Source organism: Typopeltis vanoorti, chromosome 16 (genome assembly GCF_054136105.1).
Source record: "Typopeltis vanoorti isolate ZY-2024b chromosome 16, IOZ_Tvanoo_1.0, whole genome shotgun sequence".
NCBI lineage: Eukaryota > Metazoa > Arthropoda > Arachnida > Uropygi > Thelyphonidae > Typopeltis > Typopeltis vanoorti.
In genome coordinates, this window is record NC_143564.1 from 97560828 (window position 1) to 97581388 (window position 20561).

The 20561-nt window shown below is 35.8% G+C and overlaps 1 protein-coding gene across 4 annotated transcripts in view; it reads right to left on the minus strand.

Annotated features, from left to right (window-relative positions):
• Window positions 1-20561, minus strand: part of LOC150098208 (non-canonical pre-mRNAs endonuclease FASTKD5, mitochondrial-like) — a 120975-nt gene that overhangs the window by 82201 nt on the left and 18213 nt on the right. For all 4 annotated transcript variants that reach the window (XM_090406300.1, XM_090406299.1, XM_090406301.1 and 1 more), the window contains exon 2: window positions 7851-7969. In XM_090406300.1, coding sequence (XP_090262426.1) covers window positions 7851-7969 — 119 coding nt within the window. The remainder of the gene's footprint in view (window positions 1-7850; window positions 7970-20561) is intronic.

A 20561-nucleotide genomic window follows, 5' to 3' on the forward strand; every position in this document is an offset into this window, starting at 1 on the left:
GTTTGTATATTATAACAAATTGAAAGCCAAACGGTTTTCAATTTATGTTATAATAATACAAACTTATTTTGTATATTATAACATAAAACATATTTTATAATAACATATTATAACATATTTTGTATATTATAACCTTGTTGAACAACAAGGGATTTGTATCCCCTTAATTATTAATAAGTTTGTATGTTTAATTTTCAAACGACCAAATATGTTTAATTTAAACAGTTTAATGAAATAAAAAGTTCAGTGCATGGAAAGCGAAAAATGCAGAAAGGCCAAACTTTTGAACTACCTAACATTCCTTAAACGTTGCAGGGAATTCTCCATCATTCCAAAGTTCCTCATAGTCAGAGGTCATATCAACTCTATATCAGCTAAAAAAATGTATCTACGCACTTCATTGGCGCTTGTAAGAGAAAGGATTCAACACACGAGGTACGAACTAAATAAAAGTGATATTAATTGCCGTAAGTTCTTTGATGACATTTCTAACAATTTAGAGTATACCATATGGAACCAAATAGATCAAATGATACAACGCAGTCATGTAAAAACTTTCAAACTTTATAAAGACAAACAAATTAAAAAATTCAATGAACTTTACAAGAAAAAATATCGGACACAAAACAACCTCCTGGACGACAAAGTGATCTTTAATTTGTCAAATCATAGTCTCACAAAAAATGAATCTGACATTCTCAAAAAAGGTTTTAACTTTGCGATTACGCCCAAAGATATTTATTTCTTGAGGAACTGAAGGTTTTGTCTTTGGCAAACACAAAATGAGTAAGGATGTTCCAAAGAACAGAAGCAAAGGAATGAAAGATATAAAGAGAAGTTAGGTTGCATGTTTGAAGCTAGATGCTGACAGCAACTGTTCATATTCTTACAGCCTTAGAAGAAAGTGGAAAAATGATAGTGGCCAGTTTCATTAGAATATTGTCCAAGAAAATATCTATAAAATAAGCATAAAACTGAAAGAGAATGTCTATGACAGAGTCAATCTGAGAGGAGTTATTAGTCAATCACTCAAATGTGTCAAGAATATTCCAACCTTGAAATACTGCTCACAATATTTGGGATGGTGTGAGCAGTTTCCAGGGTAAGACAGATTTGGAATGTATTAGTGTCTCTTGAGTTGAAACTTGATTATGTGTGGAAATCTGGATATTATCAAATGTTATCAGGATAAAGGAGACCTTTCTTATGTGAAATAAAACAAAAATGCATTTTGGTAGTGTTGACATTTACAAGTTTATCCTTGTCCCATTAAAGAGCAAGGAGATCACAACATAAGACACTGATTACTGAAGTGCTTGTAGCTTTGAATGACAAGATTTGCCAAATGAAGAAGAGGAATGGTGTGTGCTATCATCAATGCAAATCCTATCCACAGCTTTACAGCTATTGTTGTTGCTGGTGTCAAGTCTGTGAAAGAGCTATTAGATATGATCGGTGGCCTGTAGAATTTGGTATTCTGTTGAACTTTGATGGAGTAAAGCTTTTCTCTAGGGTTATTGTCAATTTTCTTTAGAGCAGCAGCAGCAATTGCTGGACAAGAATAGATATGGGCAAGTGTTAGTTCGACTCCTGGACAATTCTTGCATATTTCATAGCTTCTGGTACCGTCCAGCTGGATTTTCACGCCTTTAAAATGTTCCGTTGTTAGCATCTTTAGTTTGGTGATGAATGTGGTTATTTCTCTATTTTCATTAATTTCACCAATTTCATTCTTTTTGATAGTTTGTTTTACCAAACTTATTTTTGCAACAGAGTTAGCATCAGTTAGTGATAGTGAGTGTAATTTTTAAGGTAAGTGTCTTGCTTCTTTGGTTAGTCTATCTGCTCACTCATTGCCTTCAATATTTACATGAGCTGGTATCCATTGCAGTGTACAGTTTTTATTTTTCAAATTTAAAGTTGTTAGTTGTTCATTAATTTCCTGTGTGAGTTTTGTTTTTCCATTTTTTAATGCTTCAATTGCAGATTTTGAGTCACTGGAGATGGCTATTCCTTCTGTAATGTTTATTACTGAATTAGATAGAACTTGAGAGATGCTTTTCGGCTGTTAATTCACAAATGAAGTTTGAGGCTATTTTGACAAATGTGGTTTTGATTTGTGTTTCCTCACTTCCAGGTAGAGTTACAAAAATTCCTGATCCTCCTTGGTTGAGTGCTTCATCAGATGATCCATCAGTGTAGCAATGACATGGTTTAGATTATTTAAGTGACATACACTGTCAAGTCCTTTTCTTTTATTTTCATGCTGTGAATCCTTTTTGAACAAGGTTCTAGGAGATTTAAGTTAATAATTGTGTTTTTAAGTAGTTTTATAGTGGAAAAGAATGGCTCTTTTCTTATTTCAATGGACAGCTGCTCTAAGTCGATCTGTTTTCTAATTTCATATCATATTGCAAAGTAGATGATCTTTTTAGAGGTCATCTACTTTACAATATGATCTTCACAATACACTAGGGTCTAGATTTTCCTGTCCTGGCATCGAAAGTCCTGAATGAGATATGATCCTGTTGATGGCTCCTGATTCTGTTAGTGAATTTAACTGTGTAGAGTTTTCTTCTGTCTTCTAGTATGTGAAGCCCACACTTTTTGAGCTTTTAAATTATTTGTGGATGAAACTGCACCTATAATAGTTTTTGCTGCTCTTGATTGTGCTCTGTCAAGTTTTTCTTTTGAGCTAGTAGAAGCTGGAGCCCAGATTGATGAGGCATATTCTATAGTGGGTCATATGAGTGCCATAGATGTAATTTTGAGTGTCTTCGTTTTGCATCCCACTTTGTTCCACAAAGCCTTTTGATGATATTAAGCTTTTTAAGAGCTTTAATAGATATATCTGTAATATGAATTGTAAATTTCAGTTTAGTATCTAGGGTTAGGCCTAAGTATTTTGGAGACTATTTTTCCTGTTTTGGTATTATATATTTTGATTTTGGGGGAGTTGTAATTGTGTCTATTTTTTCTATCTGAGGAGAAGACACTCAGTTTTGTGTTTTCTGGGTTTATTTGTAATTAAGTTCCTTTGCCCATCTTTCTAAGTCTTTTATTGAATTATTTATGACTTTTTCAGATTGCTGAGGATTGCTGCTTGTGTACCAGATCACTCTATCATCTGCATAGCATGCTATTTTTGTGGCATTTATTATGTGAGGATGAATATTTTCCACATAGATGAGAAATAGAAGTTGACTTAAAACAGAACCTTGTGGGACTCCATTCCAAGTTAAATGCATGCTGGAATAAATTCCATTAACTTTTACTTTAATTTTTCTTCCTTTCATGAAATCTGAAATCCAAATTAATGCATTTCCCCTTATTCTAGTATCGTATGCAATTTTTATTAACATTTATCTCCAAACGCAATCAAAGGCAGCTGTAAGATCCAAGAAGACTGTTCTTGTCTTCTTTGATGGTTTTTCTTGAAAGCCATCTATGACTGATTGGCAAAGATGAAATAATTGATCTTCTGTACCGTGTTGAGATCTGTATGCAGTATGGTAGTTGATCTTGTTATTTTCTAAGAGCCAATTCATAAGTCTAGTATGTATTATCATTTCATTTAGTTTACAGAGAGTACTAGTTAAAGCTATTGGTCTGTTTTTACAGTCACTAGGGTTTTTGTTAGGTTTTAGTAGGGGTATAATGACTGAGGTTTTCCAGATTTTTGGCTCTTTCTCCCATGTTTTAATCATGCGTCCAAAGATAAGATCAACTCCGGGCGATTTCTCACGATCAATTTGACGAATTGCTGTTTCTAATTCTATCATTGTGAGGTCTTGAGTAATGTCTTCAGAAGGATAGGTTCTGGATTGAATTAGCAGATTTTTTGCAATTTTTCTATGCCTTTTGTCTTCTTTGTTGTATTGTAGTTTGCTTACTTTAGAGTAATGGTTGGCTAGTATATTTGCCATCTGTTTATTTGTTGCTGCTGTATTAATTCCTGAGGAGATTGTGTTTGAAGAGTGATCAGTATCTGGAAGTGTTGTGTTATTTAATAATCCGATGATATTCCAGTGTTGTTGAGTCTTTTCTTGGATCTAGTCTATTGCAGAATTCTCCCCACTTTTTTTGTTTGCAGTTTGAAATTTCATCTTTAATTTTTTTTAGTTAATTCTATCAACTTCTCTCTGTTTTCTTCTGTATTATTTTAACTATTCATTGATAATAGTTGAGAATATCTCTTTCAGTGATCATAGCATTGATATTATGATCTTTCCAAAATGGAACCCAATTGTTTTTCCTGTGTCTTCTGGGAATTGAATTTTCTGCAGCTGTCTATATGTTGTTAGTTAATTCTAGTAGTTGCTGATCACTAGTAGGTGTGTAAGTGCAATAGTTTCTAATGGCTATGTGTCTTCTTTCACAACACGTTATTCCTGCTTCCTATGCAGGGTCCGCGTGTTACTTAGATGCAAATACTTGTATCACTCCTAACGACTTGTCGCCTAGTCTGCCGCTGGGGTGGGATATATTTTTGGCTGTAGAAGTGCATGTTCACAGGGCCGGTTTGCCTGCTTGCGGGATGAAAAACGCCAGATAAACTGGAAGAAAAAACCCTACTGCCTGCGCCCAAGACCGGCTAACTTGGCTATGCCTGAGGAAGATCCTTAAGTTCCTCACGTCTTCGATGGGAATCGAACGTGGGACACTTCTTCCCCAGGCATATGGTTGTGAAGCGCAAAGCCACTAGGCTAACCGTGTGGACTTTCTAATGGCTGTGTGCATTTAGGCCAATTTGCTTTTCTGAAGTTCCAAGATCTCTTTGTTTGTGGTTTTTGGTCTAATTGTAAATTAATGGTTGTGATAATAGGTCTATGATCACTGATGGCATTTTCCACTAGGTAAGATTTGCAGTTTCATAATCTACTGTTGTGATGTCTAATGCTGATTCTGTACCTGTTGTTTTTGAGAGATATGGTTTAGATCATCAGTTATGTCCTCTATTTGTGCTCCTTTCCAATCTAGTTGTGAGGAGCCCCAAGTTGGGCTTTCTTTGTATCTGAGACTGACTTAGTTGCTTAAGTAGGTCTGTGTTTATATTTGTGTTATCTGGGTGATATGATAAACACTGACTTAGTTGCTTAAGTAGCACTGTGTTTATATCTATGTTATCTGGGTGATATGCACTGATTATTGTAATAATGTGTTTTGGTAGAAATATTTTGACTGCTTGAGCCTCTATGTTACTATTTATATTGCTGTATGTAATTGATACAATTTCTTTATATTTAATCTGTTTGGTCTGTAAGAGTATAGCTAGACCTACGCTAGAACAATCCAGTCTGTATTTCCTTAAATGTTGAATAGCCTTTGATTTGAAGCTTCAGATTTTGATTTAGTTTTGTTTCTTGTAAACATGCAATGTGGATGTTTACAAGAAACATCCACATTGCATGAATCAAGGTTTTCTACAGGGTTTGACATAACAATTAGACAAAAGAAAACTGTCATGCTACTGTATTGGTACTTCATCCTACAGAGCAATCCCCTACTTCTTGCTACTTCCACCTCATGTGGATAAGGTGGGGTTGGACTTCTGCAAGGCAGCTTTACAGTTGTGGCTAGGATTTGAAATCAGTAAGAGAGGGTCATTTATGTACAGGAAAAAGAGTGAAAGTACAGATGACTACAATACTCCAGCAGTCATCAGGAAATTGATAACAGAAAACAATTAATGAACTACCATAAAAAAAAGAAGATAAGCAACCTAGTAATGTTGAGTAACCATACAAGTATATCATACTTGTCATTTTCCTTGCATAAATCTGATACCCCTCACGAATCTGTCCTTGACTTCTACTTTATAGCTTCTCCACAACAGCAATTTTTCCCCTATCACACGGTTGTCTAATTTCACCATTCTTCCATCTCACTTCTACCTTATTTGTCTGACTATAGTATATAGTGTAAACATTACTTGTGTTAGATATGCTTCAACCAACTACTATGCTCTATCAATTCCTTTCCCTTAGAGTTCATCATCTATGGTATTGAGAGATATGACTCTGGTGCTTTCCATAATCATCTACCTTACAGTTCCACATATATATCCTTTTTTTGAAACCTTCCAAATTATAGCCTCTGAGGCAAACATACCAAATAAGAATGGCAATTGTGTCTGTACATAATACTGTCTCCATTTTTCATGACATAATGTGGTATTGTGTAAGCATAGTTTTTTTTATATATCCTAAAAATGTATTAACTTCTTATGTGTTGTTTTTTAAGTAAAATATATATATATATATTTGTTAGTGTGAAGAAATTTCTGCAGACTGTAAATAGCAGTTTACCTCTAGTTTCCCACAACCATCTACAATTCCCAGGAGTGTACAAAATCACGTGTGACTGCAGGAAACAATACTAATGCCAAATGGAAAAATCCATCCTCCTACGTCTAGAGCAAGTGCCCTGTCAAGCCATGTACTGTTTTCAGTAAACATAAATGATGAAGGCCGTCAACATGAGATAAACTGGACAACTTCAAACCTTCATATATGCCGTGATGAGGCGAGGCACCACATAGTCGAGTCTAAGAAAATTGTTATAAACCTACATCATATAAATAATAACCTTAGTTATAATCTACCGGACTCTTTCAGCTCTGCTATCCGATATTGGCACACTCGTGAAGTCAGACGCACGCAGATGCCCAACAATAGAACTTCAACACGGACTGTAGCTACAGCTCAAAGCTAACTGAATTTCATAATAGTCGTTTTTATAGTGATACGATGTTTCTTATAGTGTTTTTTATTTGCTTTCTCTGTTCCCACGCCTGAAGAAATCAGACAATCAGATGAAACATGTTACGTTTTGAATAAATTTAATTGTTATTTCTAGTTCTCGGATCTAAGTCAGTATATATAAATAGGAATATATATACAGGGTGTTCGGGATAAATTTGACATATTTATAATTAATTATATTTTTCCGTAAGTTACATGTATTAACACACACTTCTCTTCATTTAAAAGTTTGGACCCTTCTTCATTCATATACAAGATGTCAGAAAGGATGGATAGCTGGAACCCACCTGAATCATGGAAGAGAATAACTTGTATCATGATGATTCGTGCCCGCCATCAAAATAAGGATATTACGACTGCTGCCCAATGCTCCCTGAATACAGTAAAAACAATCAGGCATGAACTAGAGACTTGCAATGGTGACTACGAGGATGTAGCAAGAAGAAAGATCCCTAGCAGACGATCTGATTGCGTTCGTACAGCAGAATTCCTCGCAAATCTGCAGGAACAGGTGTTGAAGAACCCTGGCATTGGAATTCGGGCTTTGTTCGTGGAATTGCTAACTGTAGTCAAGCCCTGGATAACAAGGGTAGCCAATGGTAGGCCGTATGTATGGCAGCAGGATTCGGCCCCTTGCCACACCTCTGGGAAAAGTCAAAAATGGTTGTCTGAAAATTTCTACGACTTCACCAGTCCAAATGTTTGGCCTCCAAACTCCCCAGACCTTAACCCCATGGATTATTTTGTATGGGGTGCAGTTGAAAAAGACACCAATCACACTTCCAGTAATACAAAAGCCCAGTTAATGGATAAAATTAAAACAGTTTTTGCGGCCCTTCCCAGGGAGACTGTAGCATCAGCTTGTTCGAGGTTCCGAAGCAGAATTGAAGCTGTGATCGATGCTAATGGTGGTTATTTTGAGTAAATCTTGTTGATAGTATTGTAATTAACTCTGCCTGTAATGTTTTTTTGTCAATTCATTAAATTTAATAGATACAAAGAAGATTTTCTTTTTCCTTACGAAACTGTCAAATTTATCCCGAACACCCTGTGTATATATATATATATATATATTTAATATTCTACCTGTATTATATGTCCCCTCTTTTCATGATCAAATCTTGGGCCATGATAATTAGGACATTCCACCTCTACACAGTAATCAAATGCTGCTATTTTTCGTTCATAGTTAAGGGATTCCTTTACTGCAAGAACAATTTTAAGAAAATATTTCAATCTATCTAATTAATAATAGATATTGAATTCATGCATCAGCAACTTAGTGCAATGAGTGAAGGCTTGGTGATTATTATGGGGGATTTTAATTACGGTGATATCAATTGGAAGGAGGAAATATCACATAGCAAAAAGGAAATGGAATTCATACATCTTCTACGAGATAATTACTTGAAACAGCACGTAACTGAAGGGACACGTGGTGTGAGAGTGTTGGACCTGGTTATTGGTTCAGAGGTTATATGCATAAGTAAGGTGTCCTCGTTACCTCCAGTTGGTGAAAGCGATCATGTGGTATTGACTTGGGAGGTTGCAAAATCTGTGGATTTTTCTATTAAGAAGGGGTATGTACGGAACTACAGGTTAGGCAATTATAACAAGCTTCGGAGTGAGCTTGCAGCCATCCCATGGCAGAACATATTGCAAGGGAAAGATGTTAGCAGTGCTTGGGATAAAATCAGCGGGTATCTGAGGAAAGCAATATCAGATTGTGTCCCCATGGTTAGGAGGTCAAACAAGGCAGGCATTAGATGGATGAGCAGTAGTATCAAGCTTGAACTGCAAAAAAAGAAAATGTTATGGAGAATTTACAAGGAGAAAGGCGATCAGGACACCCATGAGCAGTACAAGGCTCAAGCTAGGAAGGTTACCAGCATAGTAAGAAAAGCTAAATCAGATTATGAGAAGACCTTAGCCAAAGAGATCAAGGGTAATCCCAAAGAGTTCTTCCGCTATGTGGCAAGTAAGAGGAAGAATGACTTCAGAAGGATAACCTTAGTGGGTGCTGATGGTATTGAGGTGACAAAATCAGATGTAATAGTCGAGTTACTGAGTGATCACTTTTCAAAAGTCTATCACCCAAGTGAGGATATCTCTATACCTACAGCAATACCTAATGTGAGAATTGAAGCTAAAGAATCAGAGGTATTAAATATATTGCAAAACTTAAATGCAAACACTGCGGTAGGCTTAGATGGAATATCAGCTCGGGTGTTGCGTGAATGTGCAAATGAATTGTCAACCCCTCTCACCTGGATATTTAACTTAAGTTTGAACTCTGGTATGGTCCCTAGGGAGTGGAAGTTAGGCAAAGTGGTTCCTTTGCATAAGGGTGGCTCTAAAACTGCATTATTGAATTACAGACCAATCACCATCTCAGGAGTAGTGGTAAAAATATTGGAAAAGTTAGTTAAAGACAAAATTCAAGAATGGGTGGATCAGGATATGATACTCTATAGAGGCCAACATGGTTTTGTTAAAGGTAGATCCTGCCTTAGCAATCTATTAACTATTCATAATAGAATAACATCTGAGTTGGACAAAGGAACTGGCTACACAGTGGTACTTCTGGATTTTGCTAAGGCTTTTGACAGGATACCCCATAGAACACTGTTACGCAAATTGGAGCAGATGGGAATGGATATTAAATTGGTGATATGGATAGGAGAATGGCTCAGGGAGAGATACCATAAGGTGGTGTATGGAGGAGCCGAGTCCAGAATGAGGCAGGTGACCAGTGGTGTGCCTCAGGGCTCTGTGCTTGGGCCAATGTTTAATTTGTATATAAATGATATAGGAAACGGCTTAAAGGGAGATATTCAGTTGTTTGCTGATGATGCAAAGTTGTGTAGTGCAATAAAAAATCAAGCTGATGTTGAAAGTTTGCAGGAGGATTTAAATAAGCTGGTAAAATGGGCAAAAGAAAATGGATGTCAGTTCAATGTGGAAAAGTGTAAAGTCGTGCATTTTGGGATTAAAAGATTACCAGCTGTGTACTACATCGATGGAAAGGTACTCCAAGAGATTGATGAGGCTAGGGACTTAGGGGTATTGGTAGATAGGGAGATGAAGTTCAGAGGACACATTGCTAAGGTGTCCAAGATTGCACATAGGATTACTTGGTTGTTGAGGAACACACTGACATCCAGAGATAAAGAGGTTATTATTCCCCTTTATAAAGCATTTCCACATTTGGATTACTGTGCTCAGGTCTGGTCACCTGGATTCCTTGGAGATGAGGAGGCTGTGGAGAGGGTTCAGAGAAGAGTGACCAAGTTGGTGAGTGATATAAAAAATGCTCCCTACATTGATAGATTGAGAGCTTGTGGATTGCAGAGATTGGTTGATAGGCGAAGAAGAGGGGATATGATAGAAACATTCAAATTACTAAAAGGTTTTTATAGGATTGATGCAGGGGAAATGTTTCAGCTGTGTGATAGTGATGGAAGAACAAGAGGTCATCTCTGGAAATTAAAGAAGAGTGTGGTTAACAAAGGTGTCAGAACAAGGTTTTTTGCCTGGAGGGTGGTGAATGAGTGGAATTCATTGCCTGACTTAGTTGTGAGCTCTTCGTCTGTAAATGAATTCAAGAAGAGATATGACAGATATTGTTTTGCTAGTTTGGATCTCCCGCGATGAGTCTACTGACTCCATGGAGATACCCGTAATAATAATAATAATAATTTATTTATAATGTAATCATATTCTGACTGGTTATTACCTTTCTAAATGACATTGTCACCAATCAGAATTTATTTAGGCAGACAAATCTCTTTAAATCAATGTTTGCTGACCAGACACTAAGTCCTGGTCTTCCAACATTATAGCATAGTTGACTAAAACCAATATAATTAATTTTTACTATTATAAATTATATATTTGTGATATTCTTCCCTTTGAATAGAGAAAAAACATCTGGAATGCCTGAAGGAAACAGCATGCAGCTATGTGGAATTGTATGGATGTCTGGGTAGAACACTAGTTTCCTAACAGGTATGAAAGAACTGTTTGATCATTAAAAAAAAAATTGAGAGTCCTCATATCAATACTGCATTGATATAGTCTCTATATGATGATAAGGAACTGGAGATAATGGGTTATTATTATGTTTAATTTTATATGGATTGTAGCCAATGAAAATGAATGCTCTTTCTAGAAAGGCTGGTTCTTTATGAAGTAGCTGTTTCAGTAAGACAAAGATTAGTTCAAGAACACCATATTGTTGGGTGGGACAGAAAATGTAAAAAAGACATCATATATATTTGTTAGTGTGAAGAAATTTCTGCAGACTGTAAATAGCAGTTTACCTCTAGTGACTAGTTAATTTATTTTCCAATAAAAGTAAAAAGGGTAAAAACATATAAAAATGATTCCAGGGTGCACACTATTTAGCTATGTTAAAAATTTAGCATGTTTGGGCCATGGAGCTAAACTGTAAATAAATTTATGTGTAAGAAGATGGAGGATTTCAACGATGTTTGATACCTTTTGGGTCTAATCTCTCCAGAAGTTAGAGTGGAGAGGTTTAGATGAAGGAGCAGGGAACCCCTGGAGAAAAGAACATTATATCCAATAAGCCATTTTTAAAGTTAGTACATCATTAAGGAGTAAATTAGTAAATAAGAATCAATGTCAAAGCATCTTTCTTTTAGATGCAGGACAGGAAATGTATTGTGTTTTCTCTGCTTCCTGTGATAATGATTTTGCAATGATTGGCTAGTCTGTATGTCACACTAACCAATCTATCTTCTATTAACTACACTGGTGTTCTAAGTTTATGAATTTTAGTAATCTGTAAAATTGTAGAGGCATGGTGTGTGTGTGTGTGTGTGTGTGTGTGTGTGTGTGTGTGTGTGTGTGTGTGTGTGTGTGTGTGTATACACGCACACACCCAGAATTTCTATTTAACAATACTGAGACAGGACACAAATAATCCATACTGGAATTAAACCTTTCATCCTTACTCTGTTCAAATTTCCCAACCCATATCTTAGCCATGGTTCTCCAAGAAGTATGACAAGGCTGTCCAAGAAATGCAAACAGCCTATTGCAAGTGGCTTTAGACCAAAACACCAGCTTCCTTCACGGCCTACACAGCTGTCAGCAACACTTTACAATTAAAAGAGCAAAGTCTAAATTCAACAAGGATAAATATAGAAAACTTGCTGCTTGTGCCACTGGCAGTCATGCTTTCTGGTCCTTTAAAGTTGTTGGGTGCAACTTTTGTCCATTTGTGCTATATCTCACCCTAAGAGTAGCATTGTAACATCACCTATAAACAAGGCTGTGTCTTGGCTTCATTCTTCTCTTCCAACTTCTCAATAGATCACTGTGGCAAATTACCTCCTTCTTTGCACAGAACATTGCATCTCATGTCTCCTGTGACCTTCTGCCAAAAAGACATCAGAAGAATCTTGCATAACTTGGATACCACAAAGGCAGCTGGTCCTGATGGAATGCCATCCACTGTGCTCAAGAGATCTGCACCTTAACTAATGTTCTTTATCATTGCTGACATCCACCCTACAACATGGATAAAAGCTCACATACAACCAGTTCTCAAAAAAAAAAAAAAAAGGAGGGAGATAAAAATTATCCCTCAAGTTATCGACCTACTGCTCTCACATCAATTTTGTCTAAAGTAATGATAAAGATTACCAAGAGTCAACTTCAACACTTTGATAACTGCTACATAATGAGTGACCACCAGTATGGATCCATAGAAGATCTTCTTGCCTAAGTCACACACACATGTGGATTCATTCCATGGAAAGGTTTGGAGACACGCAGGTCATTACTCTTGACATCTACAAGGCTTTTCACAGTGTCTGGCATCAACCACTTCTCAACAAGTTACCATCATTGGGACTGCTTACTGGATTACTAATTCTCTTGCAGATCGATCCTTGTGTGTAATGATGGATGGTGTTTGCTCTTCAGACTTTATTGTCAATGTTGGTGTCCTTCAGGACTCTGTCATTTCACCCACCATCTTCCTGATTTATATAAATGACCTGCTCTCTCTTTGACTGCAAACCCTATTCATAGTTTTGCTAGCACACCACATTCATCCTACTCATATGACAAGTCTTGCAGTGCTCAAACATCTCAAGCTTCAAGATCATCTGTAATAAGTGCCCTGAACACTGATCTCCATAATATTCTTGATGAAATGAAAGCAACCTAGTCAATTTCAATGCTTCCAAAAACACTGATTTGCTCGTTTTCTCTCTCTCTCTCTCTCTCACACACACACACACAAAAGATTACTAATTCTTAATCTAAACCTTTCCTGACACAATCATATCACTTCTATAGCATCATCAGCTTTCAAAAATAGTGTGCATTTTTTTCTGGTCAAGACAGTACTTCTCTCCCAAACAGTCACTTGCTCTGTATAAATCTCAAATCTGAACCAACCTTAAAATACTGCTCTCATGCTCCTATGACTATAATGACTTATCTCTTACACACTCACTTTAACCGCTATCCCACAGATAGATATCTACAGATATTTATGGCCACTGTTCAGCAGAACTAGCATACATTATGCTTCCCATTTCTGCCAGCTCTACAGAAACTTGAGCAACAGATGCTCAACATTCATTCTAAGTCAAACTGCACACTCACTGAACCTGCTACTCCCAGTCATCTTTCATTTTTTCCACCTCAATTCTGTGGAACAGCCTCCCCAAAAAGCATTTCCACAGGACTACAACCTACAACAGTTCAAGAAGAATATCAACAAATTACTCTACTCCTAACCCTTGCCCATACATGGGATTTGTTTGATATAGGCTCTTCTGCCTTTCGTGTATGGGAGTAATAAATTTTTTAAAATTTATCTAGTGTAGGAGTTCTGTCAATTATTTGGTATGCTGTATTAAGTATTGAGGTATAAAAAGCTCTATTTTGCAGTGAAGAAACGAAAACATGTAGAGTACTCTATTAAAATTTTTGTATTTTAATTAAGCATGTAAGTAACAAAATTAAAGCAAATCAAATCAGCTAACACCTTTTTGTTCTCGCATAGGAATTTTAAATTAAAATTAATTTAAGATTAATTAATTTTTTATTTTTAATGTCTGAAAATAATATTTGATGGCCTATTTTCTTGAGTTTATGGTATGAAAATCCCAAGTTTCCAGGAGGAAAACACCCACTTGCCAGTGCCAGAGACCGACTAACTCAGGAACTGGTCAAGAAAAGGCTTAGAAAATGTTCCTCTAGTCGGTGACTAGAGATTCGAACCCAAGGTTTTCATTGCAGCCAAGCGCCATGAGTGCAAATGCGACTTCTGATCTACATAGGCCCTATTTTTTTTGTTTGATTTGACAAAATTAAACATGATTTATTATTACATAAAATCTGTCTAGTGTCAAAGTGATTAACACCATTTTAATCAAGCTGACTAGTCTTGTCTAGTTCAAAAACACATTAGGTATGGCATCCGGATGCTTGTGATAAGGTGCCATAGTAAAATATCAGTGTTTTTAATATTTTAAAAAATAATACATACATCAAAATTAAATTAGTTATTCTATGCTTAAAATATTAAGACAGTGCTTCTTAACCTAGGAGTTGGTGATGATCATGGGGATGGGTGGGACTGTGATGTTTACGGAATTAAATACTTTTCCCCCATCAAATTAATAAAGCACTATATAATACCTTACATAGTGCAGTTAACAGGTGCCAAAAAAGTTCTGTGCTGTGCAAAAAAACACACTGTTTAAAATATTATTATAATGTGTTATAGTGTAATGTGTTCCAAACAGACACAGCACTGGGTCTATAAAAAAATAATAATAATAATTATGCATCATTTGAAAGCTCACCAGAAATACTAATTAATGCATACAGAAAATTAAAAAAAGATTAAAATAAAATGAAAAAGTAGCGAAGATTTTTATTGTTGATAATTGAACATGAGTTTTTATTTGGAAAAACTAGTTGCAGATTAAGCCAGCTGGGGAATCCTAGCAGTAAAATTTATTGGCCCCTAAAAAATGTTTATATATGTATATGCTACAAAGAGAACTAGAGCTTCACTATAACAAAAAAATAAACACACATAATATGTGATTTAATATTTTTATATTTAATATTTATTGCAATGTTTTAAAACATTGCAATAAATTTCCTTTATAATAACATCAGGCATAAAATATATAAAACAATATAAAAATTAAAATTATCATAAAATCTAAATAAAATATTTTCAGGGGAAAAAATATATAAGTTGGAATAAAAAGTAAATACATTTTAACCAGGATTTTCCTCTAGGCAAATTCATCAATTATTTTTGAAGTATCGATGTTATTTAATACTTGTTATTCCATATACAACAGCACCATACTGTTTAAATCTTTCTTCCAATGAAATGGAAATAGGAATAGTCAAAAAATTTTTTAAATCATTTCCACATTTGGAAAAGTTGACGCTCCCTGGGTAGTTGCCAAGTCTGATACCTGCTTGATCTGCCTCTAAGATAAAATGTATTTAAACAATGTAGTTTGCATGGATTTTTTCTTCATTTTCTTTGCAATGCTTGCTGAACTTTAATGCTTCACTATTGGAATCAGCATCCATGAATGAAAATTGGAAACATTGTCTATTTTTCTTGATAAAAGTCAAAAGCTCATTTAATGATAATTCTTTTGTATCCACTTCAGCAACAGTTTCATCTAATATATCTTCCTCTTCTTCATGTTGATCCATCTCCATGAGAATTTCATTTCATTATCTAGGTAACTTGAATGTGAATCAATGTATCTGCACATATTGTCAGTATCCAGTTTCAAATCCAAGACCTTTCCGAATGTCTACAATGTCTTCAGAAATATTTTAATTTGTGATTCAACACTAGTGAAATCATTCCCACAATGTGGTAAAACATACCACCACACAGCTCTCATACTGCTAGCAGTTACTTCAAGACATGATTCAGCAATGTTTCTTGTAATATTAAAACATTTCCAAAAATCTGTCAAAGTTATGGCCTCATATCACAGTGTAGCTTTTATGGCTTGAAAAAAAAAAAAAACTAGCTTGTCTAATCCTTTCCTCTCAAATAATAGACTTTAAATGTAGCAATGACACAATGTAGCTGCCAGAAGGGCAAACAACAGGACTACATGGTGCGGCCTAGTGTGGAACATCATCAAGCATCGGAGTGACCATACAGCATCTGTAGATGCCCAGTGAACACAGACAGAGAATCTTTCCTCTCAAATAAGTGTTAGAAAAGATTAGTAGAACTTTAAGGCTCCTTAAGGATATTGACAGAAGAAAATTTAAATATTTTGGACACATAGAAAGGATGGAAGGAGGACTTCTAAGAACAGTAATAGAAGGTAAAGTTCCTGGAAAAAGAGGCAGGGGTAGACCATCAATGAGATGGATGGATGGCGTGTGTGGAGTGACTGATCTTCAGAGAGTTAAGGCTGCCAGAAGGGCAAACAACAGGATTACATGGTGCGGCCTAGTGTGGAACATCATCGAGCATCGGAGTGACCATACGGCATCTGTAGATGCCTAGTGAACATAGACAATCTTTCCTCTCAAATAATAGACTTTAAATGTAGCAATGACACTCCGACTAATAAAAAGCTAGTTGCTGAGATGTAGCATCCTCCCTCTCAGTAAATTAAAATTCCAATTTTGTATATTTTTTTTCATCTGTGAATTAAATTGTGAAGCCATTTAACTGAAATGTGTTGTATTGGCAGAGGAAGTATGATAGTTATTGTGGAAATGATGGTTAGCAGTACCCTCTCACAGTTAGTGTTCGACTCCATGAAGATGCTCAAGAAAATAATTATTAAAGGGAGGGGTGCAGAGAGAGAGAGAGAGAAACACAGTGATTACTCTAAACATGTAATTTTCAGTTAAGAAGATAATCAATGTACATGTGAAAATACACAAATTGTGATTATGATCAACTAATAGGAGCAAACAAACTTCGGTGTTTGCAGTGAACAGAAAATGATGTAATAGCAGGGAAGCAGTATCAAACTTCATATCCAGAGTTAAAAAGATAATCAGATGGAAGTCAAATAAATAGAGACATTAAGCAGTTTTTGTTTAAAAAATCATTACGAGAGGAGGCATATAAAGAAAACTTTTGATCAGCAAGATGATCTGCAGTACAAAAGCATGAGAGCATAATAAAGACAAAATCAGATTATGAGAGGAAACTGTCTCAGCATGCCACAGGAATAAAGTGTTTTTTTACCTCATGGTGAATAAAAGGATGAATGATTTTGGGACTATAATCTTAACTGAATGTGGATGATAGGAAGTTGTCAGAAGCAGATGAAATAGCTGAATTGCTGAGTATCTAGAATAACATGTATCTTCTAGGTGGATACAATGCAGTGATTGATGTAACTGAGACTAAAGTGATAGTTACTTATTCACGTGATGTCACTGGTCACTCCTATACCTCACTGGGAGTAAAGCCTTCTGCTAGCAGATCACAGATACCCTTTCCACAAATAGTAAGACAGTCATAAACATCCATGTCCCCGAAGGGATTCAAGCCTCTTGGATTGAGAGCCAATATGCTAATCACTCGGCCAACTGGGCTGCAACTAATGTGATAACAGAGGTAAATGAACTAAAGATACTTAGGATATTATACAATCTCAATGTCAATATGAAAGGTTATGACCAAATGAAATATCAGCCCATGTGTTTACAAATAATTGCAAAAAAATTGACAGTGCCTCAGTTTCAGCACTGACAAAGGGAGTGAAAAGAAACTTCCTTTAGATAAAAGTGACTCTAAGACAGAAAGCAAATTAAAGACCAATCAATATCCCAAGCATGGTTACATATTAGAAAAGATGGTTAAGAGCAGAACTGGAATGAACAAATATGAATATTATACATATTCATATTTGTTCTTATTTGAATCTTATTCCATGTTATTACAGAACTTTGCAAAGATATTTAACATGATATTGCAAGAAAACCTGAATATTTAACATGATATCACAAAAATTAAAGCAGTGTATAGTAGAAAGAGTCAAGAAAGCAGGTGACTAAAAGAGTTTTCCCCTCAAATAATCAAATCATCCATAGAAATGTCTCCTCCCCCCCCCAAAAAAAAAAAAATTATCGCCAACATCTGAGGGGAAAGATAACAGTTAATAAAGGTAACGTGAAGATTCTGCAGGATGATGAGAAAAAAAAAAAAAATTGATGTTAGCAAAGGTTAACAACTGGCAGTTCAATGTGACAAAGTGCAATGTTATACATCTTGGGCTGAAAAATAGGCTGAAGAAAATAAGCTTCTATGGTAGTTGTTGTTCATCTTATTAAATAAATTCCAGTTAAAAAAAAATCAGCTAACATCTTTTATTCCTTTATAGAAAGTTTAATCAAAACCTTTTTGATTATACATTGTTTATAATGGAATTTCTTTAATTAACATGTAGTATGTTATGTGTAGTATAATAAGTAAGGATGCACCAAATATTTGGTTTTGCTTCAGTATTCAATGATTCAGTGTGTTATTTGGCTTTGTCCAAATCAGTAGATCTGGTATTCGACTGGCCAAAGCAGAAAAATTCTTGTCGCATGCATCGTAACAGACACAGTGAATCAGGAAAAGCCTCCCCTTATCTTGCACCACTTCATACAAAGCTTGCTGCATTTGTTACAGGTGCTTTCTTTGGTGTATTTTATTTCAGTTTCTATTATTTTTTTTTTAATTATTATAATTAATTATTATTACGTGACACCTCCAAGGAGTCCAAAGACTCATCGAGAGAGCCACCTACTCTACAACTTTCTGCCTCCACCACTCAAATCCATCAACTATAGCAAACTGCATCATCTACACCAATGCCATCTACTGCCCACTAGTATTTTCACAGACAATTACGAGAAACCTGCAGTCTTTTGGATGGAGAGCAGATACACTAACCACTCGACATGAAGTATTATAATTTCTCTCTTAAAATATTGCAAAAGAGGACAGTTTTGGTTATAAATAAAGGCATTTCTGAAGTCCTGAAGAGATGGATGGGGAATGGGGGAGGATTTTGTTCTTCCAAGAAAATGTTGCCATCAATTCTAGTTGTTCTACAAACAGATCGAGGGAACCACTATGGGTTCCACCCTCTCACCCCTCTTGCCAATTTTTACATGGAAAATTTCAAAAAACGAACCACAGACTCAGCCCCTCTCAAATCTTCTATCTGGCTAAGATATGTCGATGATGTGTTCTCTATCTCATGGCCCACACAATTTAGACTCCTTCCTCAGTCACCTCGTTATCCTACATCCAAGAATCCAGCTTGCAATGGAAAAGGAAAATAACAATAGCCGATCCTTCCTAGAAACCCTAGTTACACGATTTCCTAATAATAACCTTTCCTTCTCTGTATGCAGAAAACCTCCTCACACAGGCACATACATTAACAAATTTTCCCACCACCACCCCTCTCAACAATATGGCATTATTAAAACTAATCAATAGAGCCACTAGCTTTGTTCCAGTGGAGCCTCTCTTTAAACCAAACTCAACCACATACACAGCACCTTCCTTTTCAAATAGCTAAAGTGATTACAGAATTTAAAAAAAAAAAAAATCAGTTCCTCCTCCATTTCCTGGCTATCTCTTCAGAAGGACTACAGAAATACCATCACCATACCCTACATCTGTGGCACATCAGAAAAAATAGATAGCCAGGTCCTTAAAAAGTACAACCTCCACACAACGTTTAAGTCCCACCGTAAACTTACTACCTTTATCAGTTCCACCAAAGATCAGCTCCCTCATCCCTCAGTGCCTGGATTATATAGTAAAACCTGTCTGAAGCAAGCTGGCTTACTTCAGACAGGCAGGCAAATCAGCAACCATCTGGTTAGAAGAACACAAATCACACATCTGCAATCACGACTATGGTCAATCAGACTGACCATGTTTTGGATACAATCCACAGGATCTCCTGGAGAAAAACCACCATGCTTCACCATAGTAAATTCAAAAAAGAAAGACTGTTTTTAGAATCTGCAGTGGCACGCAGAAATCAACTGAATTTAAATAAATACGGTTGCATAAAACTTCCCAAAATTTGGGAAACTTTAATTATCTAAGATCCCATGTTATATCCTAGGCCACCAACAAACGCCCATAGAGGACACACCTTGAACATTTTAATTTTTAGCTTAGACCATTTTGGCACATTTGCTGAAAAATTTAAATTTGGAAAAGAATTAGGGATCTTGAGTGAGTAGACTAAGGAATAAAGGAACTCATCCCAGCAAGAATAATTTCAGTTAATATTAGAATGGGACAGGTGCTTGAATTAGAAGAGTTGAAGCAATATTCACACTGTGGGAAAGAGGCACAGAAATTCCAAAGGTCCTCCCAACTGACACCACTGTTTGTGTCAGAGAGTACAAGGCTCGGATTGACTAGGAGAAGGATGATCTATCAAGAAGCAGATAAGGTTACTGTAAGAGTTGTAAAGAGGAGAGCTTACATCAGCAGTGTATTTGGAGAAAGAAATGGTTAAGAAAATGTCAAAAAAAAAATCATATATTACCAACTAAACATGATTAAGGTTCTGCAATTCTAAAATATGTAAAATATTAATATTGCAAATAATCCATTTGATAATTAACCATCTAGTTATCATCAATAAAGTATACACTGCTTTTAGTGGTGTTATAACAATTTTTTTTTCATGCTAATTTCTATTATACTAATAAAACAATTACAGCTCTCTAAAGCAAGACTTCCATAAATGCACAGATGATTATACC